This window comes from Oncorhynchus clarkii, chromosome 2 (assembly GCF_045791955.1).
Source record: "Oncorhynchus clarkii lewisi isolate Uvic-CL-2024 chromosome 2, UVic_Ocla_1.0, whole genome shotgun sequence".
Classification (NCBI taxonomy): domain Eukaryota; kingdom Metazoa; phylum Chordata; class Actinopteri; order Salmoniformes; family Salmonidae; genus Oncorhynchus; species Oncorhynchus clarkii.
The window spans coordinates 6,093,204-6,120,156 of record NC_092148.1 but is presented as its reverse complement, the minus strand read 5'-3'; the positions used below and the strand labels follow the sequence as shown (position 1 = coordinate 6,120,156).

At 42.6% G+C, this 26,953-nt stretch overlaps 1 protein-coding gene across 1 annotated transcript in view; it reads right to left on the bottom strand.

The window, feature by feature from the left end:
• LOC139419028 (FH1/FH2 domain-containing protein 3-like) overlaps window positions 1-26,953 on the bottom strand; it is a 175,131-nt gene that overhangs the window by 68,818 nt on the left and 79,360 nt on the right. The window contains exons 3-4 of the mRNA XM_071168865.1: window positions 7,666-7,733; window positions 2,972-3,077 (exon numbers count right to left, since the gene is read on the bottom strand). Of these exons, the coding sequence (XP_071024966.1) occupies window positions 2,972-3,077; window positions 7,666-7,733 (174 nt within the window). The remainder of the gene's footprint in view (window positions 1-2,971; window positions 3,078-7,665; window positions 7,734-26,953) is intronic.

Below are 26,953 nucleotides of genomic sequence, written 5' to 3'. Positions count from 1 at the left end.
GTCATCCCTGATTGATACCATCTCTGATTGATACTATCCCTGATTGATACCATCTGATTAATGTCATCCCTGATTGATACTATCCCTGATTGATACTATCCCTGATTGATACTATCCCTGATTGATACCATCTCTGATTGATACCATCCCTGATTGATACCATCTGATTGATACAATCTGATTGATACTATCCCTGATTGATACCATCTCTGATTGATACCATCTCTGATTGATACTATCCCTGATTGATACCATCTGATTAATGTCATCCCTGATTGATACTATCCCTGATTGATACTATCCCTGATTGATACTATCCCTGATTGATACCATCTCTGATTGATACTATCCCTGATTGATACTATCCCTGATTGATACCATCTCTGATTGATACCATCTCTGATTGATAAAATCTCTGATTGATACTATCCCTGATTGATACCATCTGATTAATGTCATCCCTGATTGATACTATCCCTGATTGATACTATCTCTGATTGATACTATCCCTGATTGATACCATCCCTGATTGATACCATCCCTGATTGATACCATCTCTGATTAATGTCATCCCTGATTGATACCATCTCTGATTGATACCATCTCTGATTGATACCATCTCTGATTGATACCATCTCTGATTGATACCATCTGATTGATACCATCTGATTGATACCATCTCTGATTGATACCATCTGATTGATACCATCTGATTGATACCATCTCTGATTGATACTATCCCTGATTGATACTATCCCTGATTGATACCATCCCTGATTGATACCATCTCTGCTTGATACCATCTCTGATTGATACCATCCCTAATTGATACTATCCCTGATTGATACTATCCCTGTTTGATACTATCCCTGATTGATACCATCTCTGATTGATACGATCCGTGATTGATGTCATCTCTGATTGATACCATCTCTGATTGATACGATCCCTGATTGATACCATCTCTGATTGATACTATCCCTGATTGATACCATCTCTGATTGATACCATCTCTGATTGATACTATCCCTGATTGATACCATCCCTGATTGATACCATCCCTGATTGATACTATCCCTGATTGATACCATCCCTGATTGATACCATCTCTGATTGATACCATCCCTAATTGATACTATCCCTGATTGATACTATCCCTGATTGATACCATCTCTGATTGATACGATCCCTGATTGATACCATCTCTGATTGATACGATCCCTGATTGATACCATCTCTGATTGATACCATCTCTGATTGATACGATCCCTGATTGATGTCATCTCTGATTGATACCATCTCTGATTGATACCATCTCTGATTGATACGATCCCTGATTGATACCATCTCTGATTGATACCATCCCTGATTGATACCATCTCTGATTGATACGATCCCTGATTGATACCATCTCTGATTGATACCATCTCTGATTGATACGATCCCTGATTGATACCATCTCTGATTGATACCATCTCTGATTGATACTCTCTGATTGATACCATCCCTGATTGATACCATCTGATTAATGTCATCCCTGATTGATACGATCCCTGATTGATACCATCTCTGATTGATACCATCCCTGATTGATACCATCTCTGATTGATACCATCCCTGATTGATACCATCTCTGATTGATACCATCCCTGATTGATACCATCTCTGATTGATACTATCCCTGATTGATACCATCTCTGATTGATACCATCCCTGATTGATACCATCTCTGATTGATACCATCTCTGATTGATACCATCTCTGATTGATACCATCTCTGATTGATACTATCTCTGATTGATACCATCTCTGATTGATACCATCCCTGATTGATACCATCTCTGATTGATACCATCTCTGATTGATACCATCTCTGATTGATACTATCCCTGATTGATACCATCTCTGATTGATACCATCCCTGATTGATACCATCTCTGATTGATACTATCCCTGATTGATACCATCTCTGATTGATACCATCCCTGATTGATACCATCTCTGATTGATACCATCTCTGATTGATACCATCTCTGATTGATACCATCTCTGATTGATACTATCTCTGATTGATACCATCTCTGATTGATACCATCCCTGATTGATACCATCTCTGATTGATACCATCTCTGATTGATACCATCTCTGATTGATACTATCCCTGATTGATACCATCTCTGATTGATACCATCCCTGATTGATACCATCTCTGATTGATACCATCTCTGATTGATACCATCTCTGATTGATACTATCCCTGATTGATACCATCTCTGATTAATGTCATCCCTGATTGATACCATCTCTGATTGATACCATCCCTGATTGATACCATCTGATTAATGTCATCCCTGATTGATACCATCTCTGATTGATACTATCCCTGATTGATACCATCCCTGATTGATACCATCTCTGATTGATACCATCCCTGATTGATACCATCTCTGATTGATACCATCTCTGATTGATACCATCTCTGATTGATACCATCTCTGATTGATACTATCTCTGATTGATACCATCTCTGATTGATACCATCCCTAATTGATACCATCTCTGATTGATACCATCTCTGATTGATACCATCTCTGATTGATACTATCCCTGATTGATACCATCTCTGATTGATACCATCTCTGATTGATACCATCTCTGATTGATACTATCCCTGATTGATACCATCTCTGATTAATGTCATCCCTGATTGATACCATCTCTGATTGATACTATCTCTGATTGATACCATCTCTGATTGATACTATCTCTGATTGATACCATCTCTGTTTGATACGATCCCTGATTGATACCATCTCTGATTGATACCATCCCTGATTGATACCATCTCTGATTGATACCATCTCTGATTGATACCATCTCTGATTGATACGATCCCTGTGTGTGTGTGTGTGTGTGTGTGTGTGTGTGTGTGTGTGTGTGTGTGTGTTAGTTACTACTGGTCTGTACATACCCCTGAGGATGTAATTCTGGTAGTTCTGGTCTGCTTCAGCTCCAACCTTGATTAGACATGTCAGTCCTTCAGACACCACAAACTCATGGACCAGGTCCTTGTCATCCTGAGGAACAGAGAGACGAGCAGTTTATGCCTGACTCTCACACATCATACAGACGACTAGAGATTGGTCATGTGCTATGAGTAGCAGTGATTCTATGGATATGTCCTAAATAGCACCCTATTCCCTATTTTAGCGCAATAGTGGTGCACTATATAGGGAATAGGGCAGCATTTGGGACATCTATGTATGATTTAGCATAATGGGACATCTATGTATGATTTAGCATAATGGGACAAGGATTAGGAAGTTATATGAGAGTGTTTTTTTGATGCCACAAATCTATAAAAACCTTGAACGACATTTAAGAGCCCTTGTAGGTTTCATGTTTTTATCTACAGTATAATAATGACCTTTAAACTTTGCCAAGTATGGGCATTATTTATTATTGTTTGCAGTAACATTCATTTACTACACACTGTATGGAAATACAAGCATTACATTTCATTAAAGAGATTTATGGTATCCTTGACAACACATATTTCCATGACAGCAAGTAAGACTAAGTATGTTGTGCGTTACTTTCACCAGGGACAAATTACCCATCATGCTCCAAGCACCTCATTTCCTGTTCTCATGGCAACCCTGTATTTTGTAGTTGCCTTAAACATTGGTTGCTAAGTGCCTGTTGTCGGCTAACAGAAAGAGCTCATCCAATTAGTGACAGAGAGGTGCTAAGAGCATTGCTGTCCTCGTTTAATGAATGGTTAGACACGAATGAACCACTCCGAGGGTGAGTGAGTGAGTGAGCACTCTTCTCATTGCTGATTTGGTATTACTGACCCAGACCACAACCCTGTCCATCTTAGATCCTGGCTAAAGTGATGGGGAAACTCTGGGTTCACACCAAACAAATTCATTACATCATAGTTGTTGAGTCTTAGCTGTGAAATAGCAGCCTTGGGCTCCTGAGTGGCGCAGCGGTCTAAGGCACTGCATCTCAGTGCTAGAGGCATCACTATAGACACCCTGGTTCGATTCCAGGCTGTATCACAACTGTCCGTACTTGGGAGTCCCATAGGGCGATGCACAATTGACCCAGTGCTGTCCAGGTTAGGCCGTGGTAGGCCATCATTGTAAATTGTAAACTCACTTGCCTAGTTAAATAAAGGGAAGAGTTTCCTGAACTCTGTCTTGCCCCCACCCACCTCCTGGGAGCACATTTTGGATTTCCTACTAGCACAACACAGCTGATTGAAGTAATCCAAGCTTGATGATGAGTTGGTTAATGTTAGGGCACAAACCTAAACGTGCACCCAGAGGGGCCTCGGGACCTATTTGTGAAACCCTGCTGTCGGGTATGATAGGAGAGATGGTTACTGTAGGCTACGTACACACCAGGATCAGGACACCAGATATCAAAATGCCTTCTGAACATAACATTACAATAGGAAGGAACATGGAGTGAACAGGAGTGAAATTCAATGTAGACAATGTGTCTAGGGAACTATGGCTGGAGAACCCCTTTAATTACTAGATCAGGAGTGAAATTCAATGTAGACAATGTGTCTGGGGAACTATGGCTGGAGAACCCCTTTAATTACTAGATCAGGAGTGAAATTCAATGTAGACAATGTGTCTGGGGAACTATGGCTGGAGAACCCCTTTAATTACTAGATCAGGAGTGAAATTCAATGTAGACAATGTGTCTGGGGAACTATGGCTGGAGAACCCCTTTAATTACTAGATCAGGAGTGAAATTCAATGTAGACAATGTGTCTAGGGAACTATGGCTGGAGAACCCCTTTAATTACTAGATCAGGAGTGAAATTCAATGTAGACAATGTGTCTGGGGAACTATGGCTGGAGAACCCCTTTAATTACTAGATCAGGAGTGAAATTCAATGTAGACAATGTGTCTAGGGAACTATGGCTGGAGAACCCCTTTAATTACTAGATCAGGAGTGAAATTCAATGTAGACAATGTGTCTGAGGAACTATGGCTGGAGAACCCCTTTAATTACTAGATCAGGAGTGAAATTCAATGTAGACAACGTGTCTGGGGAACTATGGCTGGAGAACCCCTTTAATTACTAGATCAGGAGTGAAATTCAATGTAGACAATGTGTTTAGGGAACTATGGCTGGAGAACCCCTTTAATTACTAGATCAGGAGTGAAATTCAATGTAGACAATGTGTCTAGGGAACTATGGCTGGAGAACCCCTTTAATTACTAGATCAGGAGTGAAATTCAATGTAGACAATGTGTCTGGGGAACTATGGCTGGAGAACCCCTTTAATTACTAGATCAGGAGTGAAATTCAATGTAGACAATGTGTCTGGGGAACTATGGCTGGAGAACCCCTTTAATTACTAGATCAGGAGTGAAATTCAATGTAGACAATGTGTCTAGGGAACTATGGCTGGAGAACCCCTTTAATTACTAGATCAGGAGTGCTTTATTACACACAAGATGCATGGGGCCCTGTTGAATAACCTTCAACTCTGTGGCTATAACCTTACTATAACACGATTAGCTCTAATCTAATTGATCCAATTGGATGAATGTATTTCTGAACAACAGGCTCCCAGCTTGCTTCACTCCTAAATGGCACCATATTCCCTATGTAGGGCACTACTTTTGACTATAGTCCTATGAGGCCCTGGTCAAAAGTAGTGCACTATAAAGGGAACAGGGTGCTATTTGGGACGGAGACTGTAGAGTTAGCATGTAGCCAACCACCCACTGGGAGAGCACTTTATACTGAACCAACTGATCTGAGCTCAGTGCTATTTCTTTATACTGAACCATCTGATCTGAGCTCAGTGCTATTTCTTTATACTGAACCATCCGATCTGAGCTCAGTGCTATTTCTTTATGCCGAACCAACTGATCTGAGCACAGTGCTATTTCTTTATACTGAACCATCTGATCTGAGCTCAGTGCTATTTCTTTATACTGAACCAACTGATCTGAGCTCAGTGCTATTTCTTTATACTGAGCCAACTGATCTGAGCTCAGTGCTATTTCTTTATGCTGAACCAACTGATCTGAGCACAGTGCTATTTCTTTATGCTGAACCAACTGATCTGAGCTCAGTGCTATTTCTTTATACTGAGCCAACTGATCTGAGCTCAGTGCTATTTCTTTATGCTGAACCATCTGATCTGAGCTCAGTGCTATTTCTTTCACTTTGATGTCACCACACAACGTTTCATTGGCAGCCTGTCCAGTTGTGTAATATCAAAAGGCCTTGGGAGAGCTCCATGAAAAGGCATGTTTTAGTGGACTGCTTATCCAAGTCTTTTTGACTTAATACTAGACAAAGGTCTTACAATATTGAAGAGGACAACTAAGACCACTGTAGCAGTGCTTCGATACTGGGACATGGAATATAATGAAAAACACAGTATTATCATAACCCTGAAATACATAGTGAATGACCCTGTCATATGTGTATATTTCTGCTGAGATTGTCTCCTATATTTCAACATGTTACAGTAGTATTTTATTTGCAGAGCCTCATGTCCGCTTGCCAAATCCTGCACTTTATGTTGTTCTCCTAGACGACAAAACCGCCTGTGGCTCTCACACCTGTCGACGGCTCAGTCATTTAAGTACAGGAGGGAGGTTTTCATCTGGCTTCGGAGTGGGCTATGCAACGCTAGGCTAGGAGCTAGTGCTCAGGTGGGGAGTGAGGGGGAGAGGTGTGTGTGTGTGTGTGTGTGTGTGTGTATTGTTGGGTGGTCAGTCTTAGAGTGCTCCTCCCTCATAGGAATACACACCAGAGTGTTTCCAGGACAGCTTCTACATGCATCAATGATGGAGAGCCCAGTCATTTGGCAAGACCACTGTGTATACAAGTGTGTACTCACACAGAGAGAGAAAGTTCCAGACACACACAGCTGGGCTGGAACTGAAATATTACACAGTCTGTGACCACAGAGCTGGAGACACTGTACCTTCTGATAACATTTAGGTATAGACCTGCAGCAGACAACATGTTAACAGGATTCTTCATCCAAACACATGGACGCACTATATTGATACAAGCTCTTTAGAGGAGAGGTTACTTGAGTGCAGTTGCTTGTGTGTGTGTGTGTGGTAACATCCACTTCCTCCAAACCTGACCTAGTCATTCCAAGTGTGCACAGGCACAGTGAGACGTCCTGATCTATTCCTGTATTTCTCTGTCAACATCTGTAGCTCACTTTTCCTTCCAACGGTCTCCTGAAGTGATGTTTAACACTCCCCCTCTAGCCTCCACAGTGATTCCCTGCCAGGCCAGCCAGCCCCAGTGTGTGAAGCAGGGCTCTGGCCAAGCATGGACCTGAGCACAGCAGAGTACAGCATAGCATAGCTGCCACGGAGGCAGTCTTCTCTCACTGCACAGCTCTGTTCAGATAGCTAGGAAAATATTACTGTACAGTGTGTGTGTTTGTGTTAAGTATGAGCACTTGCTGTACAAAGCATGCGTGTATGTGTGTGTGTCCAACACACTCGTGCATATGTGCATACACGTGTGTGTGTCTTATGGGAGAATGTGTGATAGTTAATGATAAACAAGAGCCATTAGTAGACTATCGCTGCAGTATTAATGAATCTGACATTCTCAGGCTGCTGCTAAGACAAAAGGGAGGGGAGCATTACCTGAAAGATCTGTTTGAGGGAAAACAGGGCTCTCCTCAGCTCTCGTCCATTTGAGTTGTAGAGTTTCTCTAAAAGAAGAGAAAGAAGAGATCAGTTTACAGTCACACACAGCTGTGGTACTTTTCCATGTCAGTGAATCAAGGAAAAAGCTAACTAAGCAAAGGCTTATTGTCCAAGTGATTGGAGAGATAACCCGGCATGTGTGAGTGAAACCCTGCATGTGTGAGTGAAACCCTGCATGTGTGAGTGAAACCCTGCATGTGTGAGTGAAACCCTGCATGTGTGAGTGAAACCCTGCATGTGTGAGTGAAACCCTGCATGTGTGAGTGAAACCCTGCGTCAGATTTTTACCTTGTCAGCTCGGGGATTCGATCTTGCAACCTTTCGGTTACTAGTCCAATGACCTAACCACTAGGATACCTGCAGCCCCAGATATGAACTATAACCTTTAGTATATGAACTATAACCTTTAGTATATGAACTATAACCTTTAGTATATTGGGTAGTATATTGGGTCACATTTCATGAATGCACATCTTGTCCAGTAATAGTTTGGCTAGTTGCTCTGGGCTAGTTGCCCTGGGCTAGTTGCCCTGGGCTAGTTGCTCTGGGCTAGTTGCCCTGGGCTAGTTGCTCTGGGCTAGTTGCCCTGGGCTAGTTGCCCTGGGCTAGTTGCTCTGTGCCAGTGAGGAGTGTAGACTGTAGTTCAGAGAAGCACATCTGTGAAGAGTTAAAAAACACTTTTTTTTTTCTTTTTCCTGCTGACAGAACTGCCTCTATCTGTCTCCTATGTGCAAAGCCACTACTACCATAGAGATGATATAATACTGTGACTGACTACTACACTGACTGACTTATGCACCATAGCCAGATCACACAGGTCAGCTTGCCAACACATACAGTCTATGTGTAATGCTGTAGTGCAAAGGCTGAAGGGTTTCCAAAAGAACAGGATTCGTTGCTAGTTGGTATGGTTATGAGGCCTCTTGGTACATTGCATTAGTTCCAACAACTCTTAGGCTTTTTCATCGTGTCAGGGTGTGTTGAGATCTTTCAACATGGCATTGCATGTGTTGTTTCTTGTCTCACCATTGGGTGGCAGTGTTGAGCAGTAGAGTGTGACTCCAGCCTACTATGACGCAGTGCTGCAGGTAAACTGTACCACTACCACACAGGCTGCTGCAGCTTGGAGAGTCTCTACTCTGACTCAGCAAAAGCTGTCACTGCTGCAGATAGCAACATACACAATACCCTACTGCAGTCTCTGCCTATCCCTTCAGCTCTACCTCTCTCTATCTCTCTCCTCTCCCTCTCTGTCTCTCTGTTTCATCTCTACCTCTCTCACTCTCTCTCTCAGCCCCCCATCTCTCTCTCTCCCTCTTTCAGCTCTACCTCTCTCTCTCTCTTCCTACATTTCTGTCTGTCTGCCTTTCTTTCTGTGACAGTCTTTGTCTCTCTCCCAAACATTTCTCAATACATTTTCTCTGTCCTTCTTTCTCTCTCTCTCTGCATTTGCCTTTCTTCTTCCTCACTCATGTTTTCCTCTGTCATGAACACAGATCCATTTGGTCTCCAATGACCTCTGACCTCTCTGCTCCCTGTGTTCACACTCTCACTGTTACTAAGACCTCAATAATTATGCTTCCCTCCTTCTTCAAGCCAAAGAGAGAGGCCCAGGTGACCCCTGTGCATGATCACACACACACACATGCACACGCACACACACCTTTCATCGAAGCAGGCAGGGGCCTCATCAGTAACACTTTGCCCTGTGGTGTCATTTATTCTGTTATGTTGCTCTACTACCTAGCGGAACTAAGAACATATATCCTATTCTTGTTGCTCTACGGCCTAACAGACCTCATTATAACATATATTCTGTCATGTTGCTCTACGGCCTAACAGAACTCATTATAACATATATTCTGTCATGTTGCTCTACGGCCTAACAGAACTCATTATTACATATATTCTGTCATGTTGCTCTACGGCCTAACAGAACCCATTATAACATATATTCTGTCATGTTGCTCTACGGCCTAACAACAGAACTCATTACAACATATATTCTGTCATGATGCTCTACTGCCTAACAACAGAACTCATTACAACATATATTCTGTCATGTTGCTCTACTGCCTAACAACAGAACTCATTATAACATATATTCTGTCATGTTGCTCTACGGCCTAACAACAGAACTCATTATAACATATATTCTGTCATGTTGCTCTACGGCCTAACAACAGAACTCATTATAACATATATTCTGTCATGATGCTCTACGGCCTAACAACAGAACTCATTATAACATATATTCTGTCATGATGCTCTACGGCCTAACAACAGAACTTATTATAACATATATTCTGTCATGATGCTCTACGGCCTAACAACAGAACTCATTATAACATATATTCTGTCATGATGCTCTACGGCCTAACAGAACTCATTATAACATATATTCTGTCATGTTGCCCTACGGCCTAACAACAGAACTCATTATAATATATATTCTGTCATGATGCTCTACGGCCTAACAGAACTCATTATAACATATATTCTGTCATGTTGCTCTACTGCCTAACAGAACTTATTATAACATATATTCTGTCATGTTGCTCTACGGCCTAACAGAACTCATTATAACATATATTCTGTCATGTTGATCTACGGCCTAACAACAGAACTCATTATAACATATATTCTGTCATGTTGCCCTACGGCCTAACAGAACTCATTATAACATAAATTCTGTCATGATGCTCTACGGCCTAACAACAGAACTCATTACAACATAAATTCTGTCCTGTTGCTCTACTGCCTAACAACAGAACTCATTATAACATATATTCTGTTATGTTGCTCTACGGCCTAACAACAGAACTCATTATAACATATATTCTGTCATGTTGCTCTACGGCCTAACAGAACTCAGTATAGCATATATTCTGTCATGTTGATCTACGTCCTAACAACAGAACTCAATATATGATATATTCTGTCATGTTGCTCTACGGCCTAACAACAGACCTCATTCAAATTCCATTGTTGTCCTGATCATTGTGGCACTGGAGAGTTTGATATATTCCTGACTGTTGCTGTGTACGTGTGTGTGTCTGTGTGTGCATGTGCGATTATGAGTCATGAACATAGACCCTAACACAACCCAACGCTGTCCGTTGAAACCTCTCACGTCTATGAGTGATCTGTCTATACAAACAGCTGGCCCTGATTCTATTCAGAAGGGTGAGAAACACACACAGTTTCTTGGCTGGATGGTGGACCGGGCATATGTTTGAGATTCACAGCACAGCAACAGACCTCTATTCATCATTGTTGTTTTCAGTCACAGATTAAATCCCTTCCCAGCTGAAGGTCTGAGTGTGTGTGTACGTGTATGTGTGTGTGTCAACCAGCTATTTGGGCACGCATAGATTCTTCCGGAGACACCGTCAGCCAGCAGTAGAGCCCAGCCAAGGCCCCCCTCTCTCTCTCTCTCTCTCTCTCTCTCTCTCTCTCTCTCTCTCTCTCTCTCTCTCTCTCTCTCTCCCTCTCTCCCTCTCTCCATCTCTCTCTCTCTCTCTCTCTCTCTCTCTCTCTCTCTCCCTCTCTCCATCTCTCTCTCTCTCTCTCTCTCTCTCTCTCTCGCTCTCTCTCTCTCTCTCTCTCTCTCTCTCTCTCTCTCTCTCTCTCTCTCTCTCTCTCTCTCTCTCTCTCTCTCTCTCTCTCTCTCTCTCTCATCAGACAGCACTAGTCCACCAGCAGAGAATTAGACAACACCCAACCCCCACAGAAAAGCCTTAACGCAAGCACTTCGCACATCGTGCATACACACACCACGCATACACACCACGCATGCACACACACACCACGCATGCACACACACACCACTCTGGACTGACTGTGTTGTGTTCCAGAACACATGTTGAGGGATGTATTGACTGGGTTGTGTTCCAGAACACATGTTGAGGGATGTATTGACTGGGTTGTGTTCCAGAACACATGTTGAGGAATGTATTGACTGGGTTGTGTTCCAGAACACATGTTGTGGGATGTGCTGACTCGGCTGTGTTCCAGGACACTCTGTTCGCTCTGTTCACATTCACTCAGGGAGCCAGTCTGTGAATATGGCCTATATCTGATGATGATGATGCACCCTGGGTAGACACAGGGTGGACCAACACTATACAATCCAGGCCAGTAGAACTCTCTTTCTTCCATCCTGTAGAGATCTAGATTATGATGGAACACAGGTCTGGAGTGTACCATCAGTAGAACTCTCTTTCTTCCATCCTGTAGAGATCTAGATTATGATGGAACACAGGGCTGGAGTGTACCATCAGTAGAACTCTCTTTCTTCCATCCTGTAGAGATCTAGATTATGATGGAACACAGAGCTGGAGTGTACCATCAGTAGAACTCTCTTTCTTCCATCCTGTAGAGATCTAGATTATGATGGAACACAGGGCTGGAGTGTACCATCAGTAGAACTCTCTTTCTTCCATCCTGTAGAGATCTAGATTATGATGGAACACAGGGCTGGAGTGTACCATCAGTAGAACTCTCTTTCTTCCATCCTGTAGAGATCTAGATTATGATGGAACACAGAGCTGGAGTGTTCCATCAGTAGAACTCTCTTTCTTCCATCCTGTAGAGATCTAGATTATGATGGAACACAGGTCTGGAGTGTACCATCAGTAGAACTCTCTTTCTTCCATCCTGTAGAGATCTAGATTATGATGGAACACAGGGCTGGAGTGTACCATCAGTAGAACGCTCTTTCTTCCATCCTGTAGAGATCTAGATTATGATGGAACACAGGGCTGGAGTGTTCCATCAGTAGAACTCTCTTTCTTCCATCCTGTAGAGATCTAGATTATGATGGAACACAGAGCTGGAGTGTTCCATCAGTAGAATGCTCTTTCTTCCATCCTGTAGAGATCTAGATTATGATGGAACACAGGTCTGGAGTGTTCCATGCTGGAGGAGAGGAAACACATCCAGAAACATTCAACACCATATACGGCTGAGATCGGGACACAGATTACTCCTGGTCTTTTAAAAGAGCGTGTCCCAGTGACCTACTGGTTTTAACACCCACCTGATATAAATCTGCAGTGAAGTGAGGAAATATTTACAGGGGCACACCGATACGCGGCCGTATGCATCATGGTAAAGAAATGTCAAATACCCAAAAAATGATGTTTACTGTAGGATGTTGTACAGGGGAATGTTCCCACGTTGACTCAACATGAGAAAATGATGTTTACTGTACGATGTTGTACAGGGGAATGTTCCCATGTTGACTCAACATGAGAAAATGATGTTTACTGTACGATGTTGTACAGGGGAATGTTCCCACGTTGACTCAACATGAGAAAATGATATTTACTGTACGATGATGTACAGGGGAATGTTCCCACGTTGACTCAACATGAGAAAATTATGTTTACTGTACAATGATGTACAGGGGAATGTTCCCATGTTGACTCAACATGAAAAAATGACGAGGTAAAGGGGAAATGTGGTTGTCATAGAGACGGTTGGGGTCTACAGTAAGTCAGTCTACTGGCTACTGTTTCACTCCTTACATCACCAAAGAGTCCTGTAAAGTTGAGCTGGATGCCAGGAGACAGTGGACACGTTCTCCCCTGATGATATGAGTGTTGTAGGGAGCAACATTGATTTATTTTCAGTATCCATGGAAACACAATCCTACCACATTCCCAGCATGCTATTCTTTCAGAAGGAGATCTGGGCCCATAGAAGTGCTAGATTTTTTAAAAATCAGAATTTCTAAGATAATATGGGCAGGGAGGACCTGATCCTAGATCAGCGCTCCTACTCTGAGATGCTTTGTGAACACGGGCCCTTATGGCAGGTAGCCCGGATACTGTATGTCGTGCAAGTAAATCAGCAGATTCATCAGTCTCTCTGCCAGTCGGCACCATGCCCCCATCACCGTCCCTATCACCATGTTTCTGCTGCGGTAGGGGCACTGCCTGCCCTGATGACTCTCCTCTTTAGTCTACACCATGTGTGGAAAATCAAAGCCTCCTGCGGCATGCAGGTTTCGGCAGGTTTTGACAGGTTCGTAACCATGGTGACGATGATTCAGAGTTGAGATGTGGGATCTGATCACTGGAGGGTGGAGAGGGGGGAACAGTTATGTAGGTTACTCATCACACTGTTCCCCTTGCTAAAACGATGAACATGATTAACATCGTAGCTCCACTTTCATGTTAGAGTGTTGATGGTGAATCAACCGTCTGGATTTCCAGTCAGACATTCATTGTGTTTTATTCTTGGATGTAAGTAGGTTATCTGCTCATTCACTTTGCTAAATAAATAATATATTTATTTAAATAGATAAATAAATAAATAACCAGGGTGGCAGTAGTGACGTTGCGCCACTCGGGAGGCCACTTGATGATCCACTTCCTGATTCCACTTCATGCTACAACAAGGACAGTGATTTTCCTCATCAGCCAGGAGGCTGCCAGAGTTTTAGCACTAATCCTAGAGGAGTATGTTTTAGGAGGGGGGACAGAGGGGCCAGACGCCAAGCCAATCAGAGATGGCATGGTAGTCAACATTCCTCCACAGTGTATCAGTGGCGTTTGCACAAAGGCTCTGTGCGCCTCATCTCAGGCCTGAAGTCCGGCCTGCAATAAAACTGTCAGGGAGTTATTCCTGCCTGCCACAAAATGAAGCCCTTCTGCAGAAACAGACAGCTCTTTCCCCTGTCCGCAGTCCGCACACCGGCGCGCCTCCCAAAGAGGCCCTCCTTTAATGAGAAATAGCTCAGCTCAGATTAGTTCCATACCAGCTGGCACAGATAAGTGCCCACAAAGTATGGTCCTTTTTTTAAACATCACTGTATTTGAGAAGAGGGAGAAGAAGAAAAACACAAAGTGGAAAAGAGAGGAAACTAGGTATTCTGTTGGATGGAAATGGAACTGGACCCCAACTCTGGAACCCTGTTAGCTTCAAAACCTTCTTCTTCTTCCCAGAGAGAAGACGGCTCAGACTTCAGCATCGATGGCCTGATTAACTTGTCCTTCACTGAGAGGTTTGCCAAGCCAAATCTATGGCTGGTGATGACACATAATGCATAAAGTGTTGTACTAAATAAAACATCCAGGGAAAGAAACAATACCAATCAAAGCAGAGATCAGGAGGCATAACAGAGGAAATACCAATGGGAGACAAACAACTGGTATACAGCCAGACAGTCATATAGAGTCATATAGTCATATAGAGTAAGTTATACTGTAAGCCTTTAAGAGAGTCTGCTAAAGAACCAAAATGTAAAAATATACCTTCTGAACCCTGATCACCAATGACCAAAATGTAAAAATATATAGTACCTTCTGAACCCTGATCACCTTACTGATGTGTGACCGAGGTTCAAACCCAGGAACTCCCGTGCACCACAATACTGTGTTAGCCTGTTGAGCTAAAGCACAAGTCTTACAGATCTTAGGCACGGTTACTCATTATGTGAGAATAATTAACTGAACCCCTAATTATACACTGGCAATGTGAAACTAGTACCTCACTGACACAGAGAGAGAGAGAGAGAGAGAGAGAGAGAGAGAGAGAGAGAGAGAGAGAGAGAGAGAGAGAGCAAGGCTAGGATAGGGTGCAGCTGAGGTCATCAACCACATTCCTGACCTTTCAGTCTTGCCTCTTACCTGAGGCTTCTTTCACATACAAGCTTTTGAGCAGGTAAAACCTGATTACTGAATAAGATGAAAGCTGTATCACTTTTATAATGTTCTGTATCCTGCAGCTGTGTGCCTTTGTCCAACTAACCTCTGTCAGTGCATGGTACTGGAATAGCCACAGGGATGTTCTGATCTCAAAATGACAATAATTACTGAGGTAGTAAAATATGAATGGCTATAATCACCTAGAATCTCCTCCCTTTTCCGTGGGGAGAGAGAGGAATGATGTTCTGGGCTTTGACACAGAGGCAAGCCTGGAATCTACAGGGTTAGTCCTCTCACCCAAAGAACCGACAAACCAACAGACAGACAGACACCTCTGGACCAGTGCTGTCTCAAAACTGGAGAAGAACCTTTCACAAACAGATTTTCACAAGTTCTGGTTGTCATAACCAATGTTCAAGAATAATTTCTGTAGACAGTCATGTGACATGTTCACTTTTTTTTATTTTTAAGTCTAAACGCTATGCCCTTAACTTCCTAACGTCTCGATCCATCTCATTGTTAGAGAACTGGTAAATGTATGAGCACCTTCTGTTGGTCTAACGATGAACTCAATATACCTGCCCTCTTTCCTTCCACAAGAACATGCACTCCCTCGCTTTCAGCATTTATTACCAACGACTCCATCAAATGTAAAGGATGACAAGCACTGCTCAGGCTTTAAACAGCAGAACACATAAACCATATCCAAGGGCCAGCCCAGAAACCCACAAAGACCCCACTGGGTCAGACAGACCCAAGAACACAGCTTTCAGGAGAGCTCTCAGCCAAGAGGATGGTGTAGAGAGATTGAGAGAATGATGCAACAAGTGGGCCCTGTTTACAACGTCTGAGTAGGGAAGCACATCTGAGCCATTGAGACAACAATAGAACTGACCTACTGTATATACCAGAGGAGGCTGGTGGGAGAAGCTATAGGAGGACGGGTTCATTGTAATGGTTGGAATGGAATGAATGGAACGGAGTCAAAAAGTGGTTTCAATATGTTTGATGTGTTTGATACGTTCCATTAATTCCATTCCAGTTATTACAATGAGCCCATCCTCCTATAGCTCCTCCCACCAGCCTCCACTAGTATAGACTTATGACCTTATGAACTCACACTAGGACAGACAAACACAACACAGTGTATTTACTCTAGCTGGGGCACAAGACAGACACACAGACAGACACACTGGGTTTATAGGATACAGACAGACAGACAGACAGACAGACAGACAGACAGACAGACAGACAGACAGACAGACAGACAGACAGACAGACAGACAGACAGGTTTCATAGGAGACAGACAGACAGACAGGTTTCATAGGAGACCGACAGACAGACAGGTTTCATAGGAGACAGACAGACAGACAGACAGACAGACAGACAGACAGACAGACAGACAGACTGGGTTCATAGGAGACAGACAGACAGACTGGGTTCATAGGAGACAGGGTCAGCACACCTGTCACTTGTAAAATGGCAGATATTTTATTCGGTGCCACTGATTGGACAGATGTTATCCTTAGAGAAGGCACTGTAGCCTATAAACCCCATCTTGTTTGGGATAAAAAATGACAAGCAGGTAACCAACTTTCAGGGGTTTCTAGGGCTATGATGATGTTGGAGGTTGTGACGACAGTGGCCTATTCTATTGTGAGGTGACTGACTCACTAGTTATTTAGGGCAATCTCTGGAAACAGAGTACGAACTAATTTGGGTTTGATATCCTATCCACTTGAGCCCTAGCACAACAACTGCTGAGTACATGTGGGAGTATGCTAGTTAGTATCTACCACATTCAGCTGCCACACAGCATCACCTCCCACCGCTGTTTACTTTAAGTGACTAAACGCTGGTGTGTGGTGATGCTACTGCCTACATGGATATACTATACTGCCCACTCTATGACATACCATACTGCCTACTCCATGATATACCATACTGCCTACATGGATATACTATACTGCCCACTCTATGACATACCATACTGCCTACATGGATATACTATACTGCCCACTCCATGACATACCATACTGCCTACTCCATGATATACCATACTGCCTACATGGATATACTATACTGCCCACTCCATGACATACCATACTGCCTACTCCATGATATACCATACTGCCTACATGGATATACTATACTGCCCACTCCATGACATACCATACTGCCTACTCCATGATATACTATACTGCCTACATGGATATACTATACTGCCCACTCTATGACATACCATACTGCCTACTCCATGATATACCATACTGCCTACTCCATGATATACCATACTGCCTACATGGATATACTATACTGCCCACTCCATGACATACCATACTGCCTACTCCATGACATACCATACTGCCTACATGGATATACTATACTGCCCACTCTATGACATACCATACTGCCTACTCCATGATATACCATACTGCCTACATGGATATACTATACTGCCCACTCTATGACATACCATACTGCCTACTCCATGATATACCATACTGCCTACATGGATATACTATACTGCCCACTCTATGACATACCATACTGCCGACTCCATGATATACCATACTGCCTACATGGATATACTATACTGCCCACTCTATGACATACCATACTGCCTACTCCATGATATACCATACTGCCTACATGGATATACTATTCTGCCCACTCCATGACATACCATACTGCCTACATGGATATACCATACTGCCTACTCCATGATATACCATACTGCCTACATGGATATACTATACTGCCCACTCCATGACATACCATACTGCCTACTCCATGATATACTATACTGCCCACTCCATGACATACCATACTGCCTACTCCATGATATACCATACTGCCCACTCTATGACATACAATACTGTCTACTCCATGATATACTATACTGCCCACTCCATGACATACCATACTGCCTACTCCATGATATACCATACAGTCTACTCCATGATATACCATACTGCCTAGTACATGATATACCATACTGCCTACTCCATGATAAACCATAATGCCTACTCCATGATATACCATACTACCTACTCCATGACATACCATACTGCCTACATGGATATACCATACTGCCTACTCCATGATATACCATACTGCCTACATGGATATACTATACTGCCCACTCTATGACATACCATACTGCCTACATGGATATACTATACTGCCTACATGGATATAAAATACTGCCCACTCCATGACATACCATACTGCCTACTCCATGATATACCATACTGCCTACATGGATATACTATACTGCCCACTCTATGACATACCATACTGCCTACTCCATGATATACCATACTGCCTACATGGATATACTATACTGCCCACTCTATGACATACCATACTGCCTACTCCATGATATACCATACTGCCTACATGGATATACTATACTGCCCACTCTATGACATACCATACTGCCTACTCCATGATATACCATACTGCCTACATGGATATACTATACTGCCCACTCTATGATATACCATACTGCCTACTCCATGATATACCATACTGCCTACATGGATATACTATTCTGCCCACTCCATGACATACCATACTGCCTACATGGATATACCATACTGCCTACTCCATGATATACCATACTGCCTACATGGATATACTATACTGCCCACTCCATGACATACCATACTGCCTACTCCATGATATACTATACTGCCCACTCCATGACATACCATACTGCCTACTCCATGATATACCATACTGCCTAGTCCATGATATACCATACTGCCTACTCCATGATATACCATACTGCCCACTCTATGACATACAATACTGTCTACTCCATGATATACTATACTGCCCACTCCATGACATACCATACTGCCTACTCCATGATATACCATACTGCCTAGTCCATGATATACCATACTGCCTACTCCATGATATACCATACTGCGTACTCCATAATATACCATAATGCTTACTCCATGATATACCATACAGTCTACTCCATGATATACCATACTGCCTAGTACATGATATACCATACTGCCTACTCCATGATAAACCATAATGCCTACTCCATGATATACCATACTACCTACTCCATGATACACCATACTGGATAGTCCATGATATACCATAATGCCTACTCCATGATATACCATAATGTCTACTCCATGATATATCATACTGCCTACTCCATGATAAACCATTATGCCTACTCCATAATATATCATACTCCCTACTCCATGATATACCATACTGCCTACTCCATGATATGCCATACTGCCAACTCCATGATATACCATACTGCCTAGTACATGATATACCATACTGCCTAGGCCATGACATACCATACTGCCTACTCCATGATATACCATACTGCCTAGTCCATGATATACCATAATGCCTACTCCATGATATACCATAATGCCTACTCCATGATATACCATACTGCCTACTCCATGATAAACCATAATGCCTACTCCATGATATACCATACTGCCTACCCCATGATATACCATACTGCGTACTCCATAATATACCATAATGCGTACTCCATGATATACCATACTGCCTACTCCATGATATACCATACTGCCTACTCCATGATAAACCATAATGCCTACTCCATGATATACCATACTGCCTACTCCATGATATACCATACTGCGTACTCCATAATATACCATAATGCGTACTCCATGATATACCATAATGCCCACTCCATGATATACCATAATGTCTACTCCAGGATATACCATAATGCCTACTCCAGGATATACTATACTGCCTACTCCAGGATATACTATACTGCCTACTCCAGGATATACTATACTGCCTACTCCAGGATATACTATACTGCCTACTCCGTGGATATACTATACTGCCTTCTCCAGGATATACTATACTGCTTACTCCAGGATATACCATAATGCCTACTCCAGGATATACTATACTGCATAGGCAACCAGGATATACGATACTGCCTACACCATGGATATACTATACTGCCTACTCCAGGATATACCATACTGCCTACTCCGTGGATATACTATACTGCCTACTCCGTGGATATACTATACTGCCTACTCCAGGATATACTATACTGCCTACTCCGTGGATATACTATACTGCCTACTCCATGGATATACTATACTGCCTACTCCAGGATATACCATAATGCCTACTCCGTGGATATACTATACTGCCTACTCCGTGGATATACCATACTGCCTACTCCAGGGTATACTATACTGCCTACTCCGTAGATATACTATACTGCCTACTCCATGGATATACTATACTGCCTACTCCAGGATATACCATAATGCCTACTCCGTGGATATACTATACTGCCTACTCCGTGGATATACCATACTGCCTACTCCAGGATATACTATACTGCTTACTCCAGGATATACCATACTGCCTACTCCAGGATATACTATACTGCCTACTCCGTGGATATACCATACTGCCTACTCCAGGATATACTATACTGCTTACTCCAGGATATACCATACTGCCTACTCCAGGATATACTATACTGCCTACTCCATGGATATACTATACTGCCTACTCCAGGATATACTATAATGCCTACTCCAGGATATACTATACTGCCTACTCCAGGATATACTATACTGCCTACTCCAGGATATACCATAATGCCTACTCCAGGATATACTATACTGCCTACTCCGTGGATATACTATACTGCCTACTCCGTGGATATACTATACTGCCTACTCCAGGATATACTATACTGCCTACTCCAGGATATACTATACTGCCTACTCCAGGATATACCATAATGCCTACTCCGTAGATATACTATACTGCCTACTCCGTGGATATACTATACTGCCTACTCCCGGATATACTATACTGCCTACTCCGTGGATATACTATACTGCCTACTCCGTAGATATACTATAATGCCTACTCCGTGGATATACTATACTGCCTACTCCGTAGATATACTATACTGCCTACTCCGTAGATATACTATACTGCCTACTCCGTGGATATACTATACTGCCTACTCCGTAGATATACTATACTGCCTACTCCATGGATATACTATACTGCTTACTCCAGGATATACCATACTGCCTACTCCAGGATATACTATACTGCCTACTCCGTAGATATACCATAATGCCTACTCCAGGATATACTATACTGCCTACTCCAGGATATACTATACTGCCTACTCCATGGATATACTATACTGCCTACTCCGTGGATATACTATACTGCCTACTCCATGGATATACTATACTGCCTACTCCAGGATATACTATACTGCCTACTCCATGGATATACTATACTGCCTACTCCAGGATATACTATACTGCCTACTCCGTGGATATACTATACTGCCTACTCCAGGATATACCATACTGCCTACTCCGTGGATATACTATACTGCCTACTCCAGGATATACTATACTGCCTACTCCGTGGATATACTATACTGCCTACTCCGTAGATATACTATACTGCCTACTCCGTGGATATACTATACTGCCTACTCCCGGATATACTATACTGCCTACTCCAGGATATACTATACTGCCTACTCCGTGGATATACTATACTGCCTACTCCAGGATATACTATACTGCCTACTCCAGGATATACTATAATGCCTACTCCAGGATATACTATACTGCCTACTCCGTAGATATACTATACTGCCTACTCCGTGGATATACTATACTGCCTACTCCAGGATATACTATACTGCCTACTCCAGGATATACTATAATGCCTACTCCAGGATATACTATACTGCCTACTCCGTGGATATACTATACTGCCTACTCCAGGATATACTATACTGCCTACTCCAGGATATACCATACTGCCTACTCCAGGATATACTATACTGCCTACTCCGTGGATATACTATACTGCCTACTCCATGGATATACTATACTGCCTACTCCAGGATATACTATACTGCCTACTCCAGGATATACTATAATGCCTACTCCATGGATATACCCCGTATTGTACTCTGTTACTGTACTGCCCACTCATGACCTTTAACACAGTGGTCAGAGATGGTTGCTCAGAGCTCAGTCCCAGTCTGGATTTAGCCCTGTTGTGGAGCCTATCCTACTGGGCAGTCTGGGCAGCCTGGGCCACAGAGTCTGTGTGAGAGAGGTGAGTGTGGTTGGCCTCTAAGCCTGAGGTCAGCCAGAAACATCTGGGAGAGAGTGGGAGAGAGCGAGAGAGTGATGGACAGAGAGAAAGAGGGGGAGAGAGAGCCACAGCACTGCCTGCCATGGCAAAAACAGAACTAGTCCCATCTTTGTTCTCCTGGTATTTTTATGACAACGCATCAGGTTCATGTGCAATGGGCCCTCTATTGTCACGAAATACAGAGCTGCAGAAACAAGCATCTCTCCCTCTGTTTCTCTCTCCCTGCCTCTTTCATCTCTCTTTCATCTCTCTCTCTCTCTCTCTCTCTCTCTCTCTCTCTCTCTCTCTCTCTCTCTCTCTCTCTCTCTCTCTCTCTCTCTCTCTCTCTCTCTCTCTCTCTCTCTCTCTCTCTCTCTCTCTCTCTCTCTCTCTCTCTCTCTTTCTCTCTTCAATTCAGGGGTCTTTATTGGCATGGGAAACATATGTTTATATTGCCAAAACAAGTGAAATGGATAAACAAAAGTGAAAGACAATAAAACGTGAACAGTAAATATTACACTCACACAAGTTACAAAATAATAAAGACATTTCAAATGTGAGAGTATGTCTATATACAGTGTTGTAGCAAAATAGTACAAAAAGGAAAATAAATAAATATAGGTTGTATTTACAATGGTGTTTTTTCTTTACTGATTTCCCTTTCCTTGTGGCAACAGGTCAGAAATCTTGCTGCTGTGATGCACACTGTGGTATGTCACCCAGTAGATATGGGAGTTTATCAACATTTGATTTGTTTTCTAATTCTTTGTGGGTCTGTGTAATCTGAGGGAAATATGTGTCTCTAATATGGTCATACATTTGGCAGGAGGTTAAGGAGTGCAGCTCAGTTTGAGGGCAGTGAGCACATAACCTGTCTTCTCTTGAGAGTCAGGTCTGCCTACGGCGACCTTTTTCAATCGCAAGGCTATGCTCTCTGAGTCTGTACATAGTCAAAGCTTTTCTTAATTTTAGGCCAGTCACAGTGGTCAGGTATTCTGCCACTGTGTACTCTCTGTCTAGGGCCAAATAGCATTCTAGTTTGCTCTGTTTTTTGTTAATTCTTTCCAATGTGTCAAGTAAATATCTTTTAGTTTTCTTATTATTTGGTTGGGTTTAATTGTGTTGCTGTCCTGGGGCTCTGTGGGGTCTGTTTGTGTTCGTGAACAGAGCCCCAGGACCAACTATCTGTAGGTGATGGCTTTGTTATGGAAGGTTTGGGAATTCTGCTCTGCATGCATTATTTGGTGTTTTACGTTGTGCGCTGACAATATTTTTGCAGAACTCTGCATGCATAGTTTCAATTTGGTGTTTTCGCCATTTTGTGAATTCTTGGTTGATGAGTGGACCCCAGACCTCACAACTGTAATCTATCTCTCTCTCTCTGCCTCTCTCTCTTTCTCTCTCAAGGCCAATCCTGTTCCTAATTCATGGTGAGAAAGCAGCAGTAATTAGGGAGTGGGACCTCCCAACATGGGTACAGGCTACATTGTGAAACTGGAGGGCTTCTCTGCTTTCATCTCAGCCCTGTGGAACCCAAACATGAGGTGGATGATGGCTCAGTAAAAGGAGATGAATGCAGCAGGGGGAATCATTAGGAAGAAATGCAGGTGAGGATGAGGTCACTACAAATGAATCTGGGCTTTGAGTGCAACCAGAAAGGAAACAAACAATTAGTGGAACAAATGTTAAAGTTTACTAGGCCAGTTATACACACACACACACAAACACACAGATGGATAGACACGCACGCACACACACACATGTTCATTTACAGTTTACACTGAAGAATAAAGACATTAATTAATTTGTTCCTGCCACTTGGAGTTTCTTCAAATGGTTGGGGAGAATGGATTAGAGACAGATGGAGAGAATGGTTTTGATTAGAGAAAACCAAGCACTGCCACACAGACAGACAGACAGAAAGAGAGACACAGAGAGAGAGAGAGAGAGAGAGACTGAGTGGCTCTTTCATATTGGGACCAGGCTTACAGGAAGGCCTACTCTACCCACAGGGCTCCACTGTCCCTGAACTTCCTTACCCAGGGGGGGACAGAGAAACTGCATCTGCATCAAATTACATGTTATTTGTCACATGCGCCGACTACAACAGGTGTAGACTTTACTGTGAAATGCTTACTTACGAGACCTTTTCCCAACAATGCAGAGTTAAAAGGAATAGAAATGTGCCCCCCCCAGAAGGAAATACTAACTAACACAATCAAATACTGAACTAAAATGTAAAAGCAACATGTAAAGTGTTTTTGTTCCATATGCACAAAAAGCTTATTTCTCTCAAATGTTGTGTACAAATCTGTTTACATCCCTGTTAGTGAGCATTTCTCCTTTGCCAAGACAATCCACACACCTGACAGGTGTGGCATATCAAGAAGCTGATTAAACAGCATGATAATTTCACAGGTGTACCTTGTGCTGGGGACAATAAAAGGCCACTTTAAAATGTGCACAATATAATGCCACAGATGTCTCAGGTTTTGGGGGAGCTTGCAATTGGCATGCTGACTGTAGGAATGACTGTTCATTTCTTTACTATAAGCCGTCTCCAACCACGTTTTAGAGAATTTGACAGTACGTCCAACTGGCCTCACAACCGCAGACCACGTGTAACCACGCCAACCCAGGATCTCCACATCCGTCTTCTTCGTCTCAGCCCAGCCACCCGGATAGCTGATAAAACTGTGGGTTTGTACAACTGAGTGTCAATGCAAATAGTCTGGGTAGCCATTTGTTTAAGCTGTTCAGGAGCCTTTTGGTCCGAGACTTCGCACTCCGGGAACTGCTTGCCGTGCGGTAGCAAAGAGAACAAACAGCCTATGACTTGGTTGGCTGGAGTCTTTGACCATTTTTAGGGCCTTCCTGAAAGGAAGCACATCTGTTGATAAGGTGAGGATTGAGATACTGGCCATGTCCAAATACCCATTCTAGCGTACTAAATAGTATGCGTAAAAAGACAGTTTTATAGTATGTGACATTTCCGATTGTGAAATCAAATGGGTGATTACGTTGACTGCCAGCGTTCATTCATTTTGGTACAGCTCATCAATGTATCTGATTATTAGTTGTTATCAGCTGTGAGTCAGAAAAGATGAGTGAATTCTACTAGATCAAACGGCAAAATTAGTATGCAGTTTAAGTATGTAGTACACTAGTATGGGTATTCAGACACGACCACTGTAAGAGCTTTTTCTATTTTTTTTTCTATTGTCTCTTAAGGATCCAGAACTTATTTGCATTGCAGTGGTAGAATATGGTCACAGCCAGTGGATGGCTAGTCCAGCTAGTCTCATACAAATTAACCTGAAAATATAAATCAGTGGTCGGCAACAGGCGATTGGTTTTGCCCCCCCAAGGTTCTTAATAAAGTAATAAAACATTATAATAAAGATGTCCCCCACATTTAGTGCATTTTAGTTTTTGGTAAAAAAAAAAACCAATGACTAAAATCACCAGGAACTCAGATAAAAATGTGTTTAATTTTGGAAATCTGTTCCTAAGTTTTCCCACCAATAAAAAAAGAGACATGTAATCATGTCTCAATGTAACCAAGGAATTACATTTTTGTTATTTTCAACAACAACAAAAATTATTCGGATTATGTTCTGGCCCCCCAACCATTTGCTCCTACAAAAATCAGGCTGAGGCTGAACCTAGTTGCCTACCCTTGATCTAAATGAATGAACCCCGACCTAAATTACCTTCAGCTCTGTCAAGAAAATGCATTTGAAAGCTCGACACTGCATGAGCGCTAGCAGACATTTGGAGGGAAAACATGGTGCACACAGGGCCACACAGCAAACTACTGCATAATACAACAGGGGGGAAAATGCTAATAAACTTGCTCAATACACACCGATTGAATTTCCTTCAAGGATGGTGTGCCATTACTTCCTCTAAACAGAGTGGAGGAAACTATGGTGTCCGTTCAAATATCACAGGAATCGTAGAGAGGTTGGGTTTCTGGGCTTCGACACACGGTGTGTGTTTGTGTTTATGTGTGTGTGTGTGAGTGCGTGTGACACCCTATCCTGGCAGGGCAACCTAATACCCTGTCATACCTCAGCCAAGTTCCCATAAACCCCAGCCAGCCCAGACCATGGAGCTGAGGCACAATGTCCCTCATGGAACCTGTGAAATCAGATCTCTCTGCTTATTTGTGTATTTATAGAAAACATTCATTGTAAAGGTTTCTGCTTCATCAGGTTATAATGGATTCTTTACAGAAGGCCTCAGTGGTCCGTGCTCGGCTAGATTAGTGGAGTTGGGGCAAAGTGCTCAGTTAGTTTAGAGTATGCTCCTAAAACTGTTATTGCTCATTAGAAAGATTGGAAAACATTTGAAAACATACTAAAAGAGCATTCTGAAATACAAC